The following is a 12,657-nucleotide window of genomic DNA, read 5'->3' as shown; positions in this document are numbered from 1 at the left end:
AATCAGTACACACAGAAAAGAGAAACTTGAGCATGAGGAAGTATAGCAAGTAAGAAATGTTGCCTGCTGCACTAATATAAAAAAAGAAAAATGGGGGGGAGGAGAAAGAAAGAGAGAAGAAAAAAAGCAGAGAGAGGAGACAAAAAAGAAAAAGAAAAAAAAAAAAGGGCGGTGGGGGGGGGGGATAAAGAGGAAGAAAAAACGAGAAAACAGACCAACAAAAATGACCAGACAAGGCCTCAGGCAAAGAATCCTCTTTGCAATTGAATAAACGGCTTAGAAGTCTGACCTTCCCTCTTTCTCCCTTCCTCACTTCTTTCTCTCCCAAGGCAGCAGGAAGGCTGCATGAGGGCTCCTATAGGAAATTCAAATGGTCCCTGGTGAACCAACTCACCTGAGAAAATAATGCCTCTTAATTTCTCAAGAGAGCACCCACCCCTTGCCAGGAACACTAAATATGCTATTGGGAGCCTATAAAGAACATCCTACTGTCCCTCTCCCTTAGGGGTGCTACAAGGGGCTGGTTAATTTTCTGATTCCACCTTCTCCCAAACCAAGTGTCCTATCCCAGAGCATTTAGGCAAATTGGGCTCTCTCACCAGATTTGCCTCTTCTCTATTCCTAGGCTCTCCTCAAGTCACTTAATATCTCCTCCAAACTCAATAAAAAAGGGGGACCAGAAAATTGAACCTGCACTCCTTGGCCCCTCTGCACCTCCCACCTAAATTCTCCCACTTCTGGAGTTAGTCCGCACCTGGAAGGGTAGGGCAATGCCAGATTTCCGGGAGTGCTGGGCTCAGGAAACAGAGGCCCAGGAGAATGTGGACTCAGGGTATTTAGCGTGGGCCAAGGGGTTCAGGGGACACAGGCTTCGGGTTCACGCATTTGGGGGACACGGAGCTTGGAAACTCTGCCCCATGACCAGCAGTTCTCATTGAACACCCTGGCTTTTAGCCCTAGAGGGGGAAGGGATTTACCTTCCCACGGCTTCCACATTTAGTGTTAGAAACCCACAGTTCTACCTTGAGCAAACACCAATTCTACTGCAGTCTCTCCAGATCGATGTCCAGACACCTCCCGTCCTGTAGGTTCCCAAAACAGCCTGCTCCAGTAGGACTCCACCATCTTGCCCATCTCCCAAATTGATTTTTAATACCACATGAAATAGAGGAGTAAGATGAAGAGCCTCCATCCCATTCACATCCCATGCCTGGAGCCAGGGCAGCCTCACAGATGCTCTACCCCAGGAATGGGTCTGCACGGGATTTCACACAGCCATACCAAAGCCTTTGGAGTGTTGGAAGGAGGCATAAGCTTCCATTTTCTTTGCCTTGCCTGGAGTAATACCAGCTTAATAGGTAGCCCTGCCCTTGAAAGTTGAGATGTCTTTTTTTTTTTTCTTGTTTTCTTTTTTTCATAAGGCACTTAAAAATTAATATGTCTCTTTAAGTTCAGTTTGGCAAGTAAAATGATTCGAGATAGACCCTCTCACAGGAAATAACAGCAAGTGCTGATACAAGGAAGTTATGGTTCAGTTTGTTGGCTTATCAGATCTTGGTGGTCCTTCTTTACATATGGATGAAAATGATTATGGTTCCAATATATCCAGTCTCTTATTTCTTTGACCAGCATCTATTGAACCTCTGTTCGACCTCTGTCTATTACCATCTTTTGGCCAGTAATACAAACCTGTGTAGCCAACAGGCTGAATCCATCCCACAGTCATTTAAGGTTTGCCCTGCACTGTGTTTTAAGTGAAAAAAACCTTTTTAATTGTTGCTAACAATAAATAATCATGGGATTTCACATAAATGTACAATCTTCTGACTCTTTTCAAAAAAATGGTGGATGTGGCATTCCTGGCTGGCCTTCTGGTCTGACCACCACTGTCAGAGCTGCAAAAGGCTGCCCCCTTGTGGCTGTGCAAGTGCTACCCCTTGTGGCAGGGCAAGTGCTGCCCAGGCCCACTTGCCCATCCAGCCCTTCCATTCCTTTCCTGGGCCTCCAGGGTCTTCAGTGTGTGAGCCCTGCCATAGACTACAGTCAGTGCCTTACTACCTATGACCTCAGAGCATACAGCAGTTCCCAGCACACAGTGGGCCCTCAACAAAGGTTTGTTGGATAAATAAAATATCTTCAAATATATATATATATATCTTCGGAATGCATGCATCAAAACCATTCCAAGGTTAAAATTTTTAAACTGTAATACAATAGCGCCTTAGATCCACAAAGCCAATGGGCAACACGAGTGCTCAACTGGCAACCTGAGTTCCTGACATGCCCCATCCCAGCACCTACTCCACTCATGACTATTGGCTGCCCCAAATGTCTCCACTCTGCAATTCGGCCTTTCCTCCTTCTCAGATGTAGATAGCAATACCCACCTCACAGGGCCTCTGGAAGACTAAGTGTGATCATGAATGTAAAGCAATGTATTATTCAGGGTTTCTCAGAGAAATGGAACCAACATGATAGATATTCAGAGATAGAGGGCAAGAAATTGACACGTGACTGCTGGCAAGTCTGAATGTCGTAAGGCAGGCAGCCAGCTAGAAACTCGTGTCAGGGGATTAAAAGTCTTTCAGTTAATTCCTAATGAGAAGTTCCAGCAAAAGCCAATGTTGAAGTTGAAATCGAAAGTCTTTTTCTGACATTAAAATAGTCACTTCAGATTTTTGAGACCTCCAAGTGATTGCAGATTACCCATCAGCTGAGGGCAACCTCCCTTGTTGGTTTAGGTGCATGCAGCTGGTTGCAGAGGCAGATCCCATCAACCACATACCCTCAGTTGACAAGTAGGCCTGTTTCAGTGTTCAATCCAACAAGGAACCATAGCCCAAGTCATTTGACAGGGGAAATTGGCGGCCAGAAGCATGGTACCCCAGATGCTATTTTTATCTCATTGTTAGCAGAGATATTTGTCCCCCCACTTTCTTTTACAATGTGGTTTCCTTCTATTTTTTTCAGCCACACCCAAAGGAAGACATTACAGTAGGAAGCTCTGAGAATTTTCCAGGTCCTTTTATGAACACTGCTAGGGCGGGGAAGATCTTATCAGGAAGCATTACATAGTGCCCAAGGGGATCATGGGGCTTAGTCAGAGAGTATATAAGGAGCAGCTCTCCAGGGCCACTGCATGCTGCACACCCACTCTTTCTGAGTGCTTGAGCTTAGGAAGGAAGCATGAGGTGGTTTTGGGTCCTGGGGCTGGTGGCCCTCTCAGAGTGCTTCGTCAAGTAAGTATGGGGAGAGCAAGAGGCATCGATCTCCTTTGGGCTCTTTCTTACCTTCTAAAACCCCAGATTACCTGGGAGTGGAGAAAGTCATGAACTCACTGACATTTCTGTCCATCTTAAAGCTCCAGTGTTCATTTAGTGCTAAGCAGCTTGCCATTGCACAGAGGGTCCCAGGGGGCAGTCCCAGGAGTCTTAGGGCAGGCCTGCAGAGTGTTAGAGCTCTGGGGGTGCTAGTCACATTATTAAGTGAATGGCGCTCCCTGAAATTGTTCTGTGCCAAACCCATACAGCTGTAAGTGTGGTGCTGTTCAGGAGCAGTGCTTCTCCCACATTGGCTTCTAGGTCTTCACCCTGCTGTCTCCCACTGTTTGTGTCAGTCTGCATCTCTGTGTCTCCGTCTCTGTCTCTACACCTCTCTCCTTGGTCTCTCTGTACCTTTGTGTGTCTTTGTACATGCAGGCCTCTCTGTGTTTCCTTCTGTTAGTAGTCTCTCTTCTTTCTCTTTCCTCTTCATTGCTCTAATTTATTCTCGATCTTGGCCTCCTTGGGATTCCTCATTTCCTGGCTTCCTCCCTCAGTCACCTTTGCTGGTTGGAGCCTGGAGACAGATCAGGAGATCTACTTGCAGGCCCAGCTTTGCCAGTAACTTGTGGTGTGATCACAACCAAGTGGCAAGTTAACCGCATTTCAAATTCCTCTGCTGTTAAGATGGAAAAAGATCTCCGCTGTCCTTCCTTCCCAACAGTGCTTTGAGGAAGATAGAGAAAGGAAATAGCAACAGGAATGGCTGTCATTGTGGAGACCCGCTATGTGTCAGGCCATTGTTACTGAATACTCAAAACATTCCAGGGAGAAAGGTTTTATTATTTCCTTTTTACAGATGGGTAAACTGAGGCAGAGGAAGGACTTCTTGTTTGCCCAAGATGATGCATCAGAACCTGGATTCAAGCCCAGGTTCACTGTGTTGGGTGGGCCTGTGCTGATAATAAGAGGACACTCATAAAATGGTTTGGAAATTACCCAGCCCTGTTCCAATGTAAAGTGTTTTCAATGTTTCTCTCCCAAATACTGGGTTAAAGGATTCCTCTAAAGAAGGTCAAAACCATACGAGGGAGCCTCAAGGAAAAAGGAATGCTGCAAGAGTTCCTGGAGAAGGATCCTAACAGGATAGCATTCACTCTCCCAGACCAGGAAATGTCTTCGGAGACCCGGAGGACATATGTGGATGTACGTGCACCCCCTTGGGCTGCCATCAAGTACTGGGATGTATCAGGTGGTGGGACCCAGGATTTCAGGGCTGGGACCCCTGCTGGCAGAGACCTTGGGAACAGGGACCCCATCCCCGGTGGAGAAGGCTCTGTCACCTTGATGGTGGGTCTCTGGTGATGAGGTCCACAATCAACCAGGTAACAGGTAGACACCCATTTCTGTGACAGTGATATGTACCTGTGAACCACATGGAGATTTGTTAGAGGGTCTTTGTTCTTTCTGAGCTAAAGGAACCACTGAGCTAAGAAAGCCTCATTGATGGGTAAGTACTGTCTGGCCCAGTAACAACAAAGGAGACTGCAAAGCAAGTTGATATCCTAGATGTGGGAAGCTCAGCTTCTAGGGGCCCAAGACTCACACCGATAAAAACTATTGAGACATTAGGATGTTCCAGGTTATAATAAACATACAATCTGGTGATTGATATTGAGAGCAAAAGTTTTCATCCCTAATTAAAGAATTTATACCCCAGCCAGAGACAGGCAAGGAGAAAAGGAATGCCAAACAAAAGGGACTACTGCCTGGTATTGGTATTACATGCGTCGTTTGGAAGAAGGAAAGAGCCCAGGAGCCCAGGGTGACCCAGGAGGGCTGCATGGAGGAAGAGGGACTTGAGCTAGGCCTGGAAAAGGAGGAGGATTTTGGAGAACTGTAGGTGAGACTGTAGGGATTGTCAAATGAAGGCACAGGCTTGAGGAGCGTGGGGCAGCTAGAGAGTGAGCCGGAGACATCGGGGCACCCGCTGACGCAGCACACGGGAAGCAGTGCTGTCAGGGTGGGAAGGCCTGTCCTAACTCCCCTTCCGGTCTGGCAGCTGGCGTTTGTGATCACCATCGGCGTTGGCACACCGCCTCAGGAGTTAAACGTCCTCTTAGACACCGCCTCCAACCACTTGTGGGTGACCTCCGTCTTCTGCAACACCTCCGCCTGCGGTGAGCGCCTGGCCTCCCCCACGCGCCCAGCCCTCCCCCACCCGTGTCTGCCCTGAGCAGCTCCCCTCACGCCCGCCTCTGTCTGCAGCCAACAGCAATGCCTTCGACCCGAACCTTTCCTCCACCTACCAGTACTCCAACGAACTCACGTACCACGAGTATCTCTGCGGGAACGTGCAGGCAGTTGTTGGCCATGACGTTGTCCAGGTAACACGGAGAACAGAGACTGAGGCAGGCCCTGGGAGCCGACGGCTGCTAACGCGACCCTGGGTGGGGTCAGCTGGGGTTCCCATCTTCCCCAATTCCCAAGCAGCCACGTGCCACAGGGTGGGTCTGTGTCCCTCCCTAGAGGATAGCACTCCCAGCGACTCAAGAGCTCCTCCAGGAGGGATAACCTGAAAAGTGGGACCATCAGGTTGGAGGTCCCTGGGAGAAGGCTTTGTCGAAGGGACCTGGGAAAGGACGGTGCACCTCCTCCCTTTACATGCCCTGATTGCGCCAGGCATTGAGCCAAGAGCTCTGCAGTGTTCATTGTTCCATTCTCCTAACAACCCAGGCTTGGGCAGACATGATTATTAGATGCATTTCACAGGGGAGGGAGAGGAACAGAGGAGGGGTTTGCTTTGCCCAAAGACACACAGCTGGGCTGTGACTCTGGACTCAAACAGGAGCGGGGTGCTGTCAGGAGAGGGCAGAACTGCACTGGGGTTTCTGGGGTCAGCCGAGGGCTTCAGATACAGGGGCGTGGAAAGCAGAGCATCTCCAGATGGGTACACAAGATGATGGACATTACCTCTGGAGACCCTAAGGTCTTGGAGAAAGTAATAGAGACCATGAGCTGCCACCCACACAAATGTGCCCATGTACAGACACACACAGGTACACTCTTGCACAAATATTCAGGGACTCACAGACACATGAGAGCCCCCCACAGCCAAAGGGGTTCCTGATTCCACACCCTGAGTACCTGGGAAGAGGGAGAGAGAGGGGGGCAAGCCTGGCCCTGACTCTTTTTCTGGAGGGTTTCCACATAGACATAATCTCTTTTTCTACACTCATGGACACTTGTACAAAAGCATGTTCCCTTGGGGGCAGCTTTCCTGCCCCTGGTTGCTATGGAAACCTGGTTGCTATGAGCTCTAATGCCATCAGATCACAGTGATGCCAAAACCTAGCAGAGCCTGCCCCCTGCTCTCTTTGCTCTCAGGGGGACCCTTTGGGTGCTCAGTCTCCCTCTCACCCCCTGTAACAAGAGCTCGAGGCCTGCGAATTAGGGCTGGGTTGGGGGGGCAGGCCTAGGCTGAATCTGCAGGGGGGCAGCCACATTCCCTTCAATGTGTGTTCTGGGGCCTGAAGGGCAGCCCGGGGCTCAGCGTGAGGCTCCCCCAGCTGCGGCCCCTCTCCAGGTGCCCTGGCCCCCCCAGCCACCCCAGCCCTGCCTCCCCACCTTCCACTGAAAAACCCTCCTGCCCACAGGTCAACGGCCTTGTCATTCCCTCCCAAGCAATGGGCCTGAGCGTCAGGGAGCTTGGCAAGTACTTGGAGCATGCAAAATTTGATGGCATCCTGGGACTGAGCTTCCCTGAACTTGGCCATGACCAGGGGCCCACCGTCCTACAAAACCTGAGGGCACAGGGCGTCCTTCCTAAGAACCTCTTTGCCATCTACCTGGGCAGGTACGGCTGGGCGAGAGCAGCTCTTTCTCCAACTTGGTGCTATGCCATTTCCATTTGCATGAAATAGTATAATCTACCTGATCCAGAAGTTTCCAATGTCGTGTCCAAGGTTTGTCAAATCTATGGACTGTGGGCTAAAATAAAAGCTTGAGAGTGCGGTCAGGATTGTTCACTTGCCCACTGTCCGAGGCTGCTTTGGCACCTCAGTGGCAGAGTGGAGTATTTGCGATAGAGCTGATGCAGGCTCAAAGCCTACAGTGGTGTCTACTGGAATTTTGCAACAAACGTTTGCTGAGCTCTATAGGAGGCTCAGTGGAAAAAAGGCACAGAGATGGGTGTGGCTAAGCTGGCCCATCAGGGACTGGGAGGGGTAGGACTTGAACTAGGCCCTAGGGACTGTCCCCAAAATGGGCGGTCAATCCATCAGCAAGTCTCCAGGCACTGAGCTAGGTGGCAGGACAAGCTAAAGTCCCTGCTGAGGGTGTGAGGAGACAAGGGGATTGGGGAGAAGCAATTCAAAGGGAGGCTGTGTCCTCCTCGCCAAGGCCATGGTGAAACCCATGGGTCTATGTAGCAGCCCGGGGAGGAGAGTGGTTGGGGCTGGGGGCTCCGGGGGCCTAGTTCAATTCCCACCTCTGTGACCCTGCACTTCTGCTCTCCAGGGGTCTGAAGCCCAACTCCCCTCTCGCCTCTGCTCTCCCTCCCGTTCTCTCCCTTTCCTCATCCCTCAAATGAAGTTGTCCTGCTGCCTCTGCACAGGCGTGTGAGTGTGTGCAGAGGGCTTGAGCAAGGACAGCCAAGCCCCTGGAGCATCGCCGGGTGTGCAGCTGCTCCTGAGATGTTACCGCGGCTTTCCTCTCACCACTAGCCCTTCTCCCCCTGCCCCTCTAGCGAGGAAAAGAACAACGGCGTGCTGATGCTTGGCGGGGTGGACCCCTCCTGCTACAGCGGGAAGCTCCACTGGGTGCCCGTGATCAGTCCTTTCTACTGGGAGGTGGTCCTGGACAGGTGAGCCCCCACTCTCCTTCCTGCCTCGAGATGCTCTACACACCAAGAGTCACAGACACATATTCAGGGTCACAGACAAAGACAATTAGACATGGACACACATGCCCTGCCTGGGGTTTCCTGATCTCTCCAGGCCCCTTGCCCAGGGTTCACCAGCATAAGCATGAAGTGCTAAGAGAAGGGGAACATGAGCCCCTCGGTCCTGGGAAAGGTGAAGCCTACAGGAAAGAGGCTCTCCCATAGCAGAGGAGGTCGAGTGAGTGGGAGGTGTGGTCTGAAGACCTGGAAGTGCAGATGAGAAGGGGTTCCAGGGCCATTCTACCAGCCCTGACAGCATTGTGAGTGGGAGACCAAATTCCCCATTGCCCATCTGAAAAGATATTTGAAAATCTCATGGGCAAATCGGGACAAGTTGATCCCCAGAGATTAGAGACCCAGACCCAGCGGTAGACTATGGTCTGCTTTATGCAGGAGATCTGAAAGCAAAACCTATAAAATATACCCCCCATACACACACTGTCCCCCCATCCTGGAGCTACGACTGAATCAGAAAATTGGGATATCTGGGAGTCAGCTGAGAATTAGGGGGAAATAATTGATCGGATTCTGAGTGATACCATCAGACAATGCTTAAAATGCCCCTTGGAGGCTTCTGTGCCCATCTCCTTCTCCTTGGGTGATCTCAGGCATTCCCTGGGCAGAGCTCAGGCCCCTTGCCTAGCCTCTCCCAGAAAGCCAATCACCCCTGGACCACTGAGCTGGGAATCTGCTGGGGAGGCTGTAGTGGAAGCTGAGAGGATTCAGTGATTGCGTATTGAAGGCTAGGACCTGGGAATCTCTGAGAAGGAAGATTTATTATGACTGACCGGGCCCGGCGGACTCCTTTCCAAAAAGATGAGCCCCGAGGAGGGGTTTTAGGTTATTTTTATACAAAAGACACACAGGGTGGGGCCAGTAGAGGTTTAGGGGTTCTTTTGAATACCAGCTAAGCTTAAATTATCATACTGCCCACGTTCCAGGTAGCCTTGAATTAACATATTGCCCACATTCCAGATAAGCTGAATTAATGTATCGCCCACATTCCATCTGGATGTAACTTTTAATGCACATTCAGTTTACATCCTTTCTTAATATTTAAAGCCTATAGGCCTTAATTGGCTTTCTGCAAACTAGGCACACTTGGATACAGAATTAGATAAGTGTGAATCCATGCATAGGCTATATTAAGACCACCTCTGCCAGAGCACCCTGCTGCCCCAACATCACACACTGGGCACTGATCTCCAGCTATCCCTAATACTTTTATTAATTAATTCTTGATTTTGTTTTGTTTTGTTTTCCAGTGCTTTCTTATTTTCTATTTCATTTAGTTCTGCTCTGATCTTTGTTCTTTCTTTCTTTCTACTTCCTTTGGGGTTAGTTTGTTGTTGTTGTTTTTTCAGTAATTCCTCCAAGTGTGCAGTTAGGTCTTTGCTTTTAGCTCTTTCTTCTTTTTTGATATATGAATTTATGGCTATGAATTTCCCTCTCAGTGTAGCTTTTGCAGCATCCCATAAGTTTTGATATGTTGTTTCATTACTTCTTTAATTCATTAATTGAACAAGCACACCTTGAGCATGTCCTGTGTGCTAGGCACCAGAGGGAGACATAGAGGATACAACCTGTTCTTAGTGACTTCCACATAAACTGGGGAAGATGCATGTGGATCAGCGAGCCACACAATTCATCACTATGTGGATATGTACTAGACACTAGTGCAGGTAGGATGACAGAGATGAAGAGAAGCCTGAACTATTCTGGGGGAATGCCTTCCCTGAAAAAAATGACAATTTAGCTGGAACCTGGAAGGTGAGGAGAAATTTGCCAAAGAGGGTGGGGGCAGGAGACCAGCATCTGCCAAGGCCCTGAGGCAGAAAGGAGCTTGCTGGCTTGGAGAACTGAAAGCCACTCAAACATCAGTGTTACCAGAGCAAAGGGAATCTGAGGGAGAGGGGCATGAGCAGAAGGAATCTTCTGAAGGCAGCAGGGGGGAAGAGCAGGCAAAGGACTGGAGAGTGACCCTGGTCCCTGCTTTTTCCCATCTCAGCATTTCCATGAATGGGGTGCAGATTGCTTGTCAGGGTGGCTGCCAGGCCATCTTCGACAGTGGGACCTCTGTGCTGCAAGGCCCACCTAAATCCATCCTCAACATCCAGAAGGCCATTGGAGCTCGGCTCATCAAAGACGAGGTACAGGCTCATTCCAGAGGTCACCCTGGGGGATCACCACATGCAGAAGGATCCTCTGGCCAACATTTACCCACCCTCCTTCTCCTTCTCTGACAGTATGTACTCAAGTGCAGAACTGTCTGCACCCTGCCCGACATCGTCTTTACCATCAATGGTGTCGACTACCCAGTGCCAGCCAGTGCCTACGTCTTTCAGGTGAGGGGCAGAATGAGGGGCTGGTCCTCCAATCCTAGGACTTGCAGGAATGGTTCCACTACAGCTATGATGTGGAGGCACCCCTTGTCCGAGTCATGCCATTATAGACACTGCCAAGCCCACCTAATTGGGCTAGTCTAGGACAATCCTCTTCCTTAGCTAAATTCTGAGCCATCACCCCATGCCAGGTCTAATGTAGATATAATAGGAAGAGAGACCCTAAGGGCTACTACTCCCAACATACAACCAGTTCAACCAGGAATCTCTGATACATGAATAAGGAAAGTAGCTACAGCGTTCCCTGAAATGGGCTTATGAGGTTAATGACAGGTACGGTTGGCTGGGAATAGACCCCATGCGCTGTTCCACCATAACTTTTTAAACTAATTTCAAGTTGTTTATTTTTATTATTATTATTATTATTGTTATTATTATTTTCAGGTATCAGGGCCAGGCATTGAACCTAGGACCTTGCATGCAGGGAGCTGGTCCTCATGCAAGGACCATGCCACACTGGCTCCCCTGAGCCACACTGGCTCCCCTGAATTGGTTTTTCATTTGTTTGCTGTTTGTTTGTCTTTCTCTTTTCAGGAGGCACTGGGCAATGAACCCAGGACCTCTCGGGTGGGAAGCATGTACTCAGTGGCTTGAGCCATATCCGCTCCCCCACCATAAGTTTTAAGAGTGCCCCTTCTATCTCAAAATTGTTTTGGACTGAAGGATAACTTCTATGGTCGTCCTACTCTAAGCCATCAGTAAGCTTACAATGTTAACCTGTTTCCTCCTCTGTGAAATGGGGAGCATCCCCTCCCTGAGTGGATGGACAGTGACCACAGAGCACCTGGCACATACTTGATGCTCCCTACGACCAGTTTCCCATGCGAGGCAGGATGGGTTAAAAGAAGGCTTTGAGAGAGTGAAGTTAAACTATTGTGATCTTAAAAGAATGGGGCCAATTCTGCCCTCCCCCCTTGAGAAGGCACAGGGGAGGCCTGCTTGGATTGGGTGCAGGTCTACACTGGGCTCCCCATAGGGAGCTTGTGACACGGTGGCCCAGGGAAGGACAATCGGCAGCCAGGGCAGGACAGCATGAGGCCTGCAAGCTCAGGGAGCTCCAGTGCCAGGGGGCACCAGGAAATCAGCTGAGCAGCCTGGACTCACTGAGGAGGGCAGCCTGTGCTGCTGGGAGGGGCCTGCCAGAGCTCAGGCCTAAAGGACAAGTGGGGTCCAGGGGAGAAGCTGGGCACTTGTTGCTGAGGGTAGAGCCCAAACAAAGAGGAAGGAAACAGGCTTTGGGTGGGTGGTAGTTACAAGGACTTCCCTGGTCCTGGGGAGGGGAGGATGCACCCCAGTTCTGCAGCTGCTGCAGAGAGCCAGTTGGCACACAGCAAAGGAAGGCTTAACCTGGGAGAGCATGTTGCTGAAATGCCCCCAGTTCTGCATTTTGAAGGGGTGGGGCATGCAGTAGCAGTTGAGTGAACAGGCTGACCAGTGAGGGTTTCTGTTTTTTCCAGACACATAGGAACACCTGCTACAGCAACTTTTTCCAGAACACCGCCTTTACTCGTCAGAATGTGTGGATGCTGGGCAACGTCTTCCTGAGGCTGTATTTCTCTGTTTATGATCTGGAAAACAAAAGGATCGGGCTGGCTCCCGCAGTGTAAATGCTGGGGCTTCTCCAACACATATGCAGGCCCCTCCCAAATACACACACACACACACACACATACACACAAGCACACTCATTCTGGCGATCCCTGCACAGTGGGGCTCTGCAAAGCTTGATTCTAACTTGTGATTAAAGTTTTTTTTGCAATGGTTCAACACTGATATTTGTGTCTCTTTGGGTGGGAGAATGATATCAGAATGGAGAGGAATCTAGAGTCTGGAGTTTAAAACAAGAGAAAGACACTCCACTCCGATTAGCTTAAATGGAAAGGGCTTTCTTTGGAAGGAAGAAGAGGTTATTGGAGGAACTTACCTTATGCCTGTGGCTGCTTTTGTGCCTCAGTGGCAGAGTAGAGTAATTGTGATAGAACTAAGGCAGACCGTGAAGTCTAAAACGGTGTCTACCTGGCCTTTTACAGCAAACATTTCCTGAGTTCTGCAG

The 12,657-nt window shown here is 49.8% G+C and overlaps 1 protein-coding gene across 1 annotated transcript; it reads left to right on the top strand.

Moving 5' to 3' along the window:
• Positions 1-3,129: 3,129 nt before the first annotated feature.
• On the top strand, positions 3,130-12,371 carry LOC131279999 (pepsin F-like). Its single transcript, XM_058305377.1, has 9 exons — positions 3,130-3,239; positions 4,319-4,466; positions 5,323-5,440; positions 5,529-5,647; positions 6,917-7,116; positions 8,008-8,124; positions 10,211-10,352; positions 10,449-10,547; positions 12,062-12,371. The coding sequence occupies exons 1-9, from the start codon at positions 3,187-3,189 to the stop codon at positions 12,209-12,211; spliced, it is 1,146 nt and encodes a 381-aa protein (XP_058161360.1). The 5' UTR covers positions 3,130-3,186; the 3' UTR covers positions 12,212-12,371.
• Positions 12,372-12,657: the final 286 nt, after the last annotated feature.

This window comes from Dasypus novemcinctus, chromosome 10, assembly GCF_030445035.2.
Source record: "Dasypus novemcinctus isolate mDasNov1 chromosome 10, mDasNov1.1.hap2, whole genome shotgun sequence".
Taxonomy (NCBI): Eukaryota; Metazoa; Chordata; class Mammalia; order Cingulata; family Dasypodidae; genus Dasypus; species Dasypus novemcinctus.
Note: the sequence above shows the minus strand (reverse complement) of the source record. Positions and strands in the feature narration are given on the sequence as shown.

Coding starts and splice junctions, on each gene's coding strand:
- LOC131279999 (XM_058305377.1), top strand. CDS start 3,187: ATGAGGTGGTTTTGGGTCCTGGGGCTGGTGGCCCTCTCAGAGTGCTTC. Junction 4,467..5,322: donor CCCGGAGGACATATGTGGAT/GTACGTGCACCC, acceptor CCGGTCTGGCAG/CTGGCGTTTGTGATCACCAT. Junction 10,353..10,448: donor CTCGGCTCATCAAAGACGAG/GTACAGGCTCAT, acceptor CTTCTCTGACAG/TATGTACTCAAGTGCAGAAC.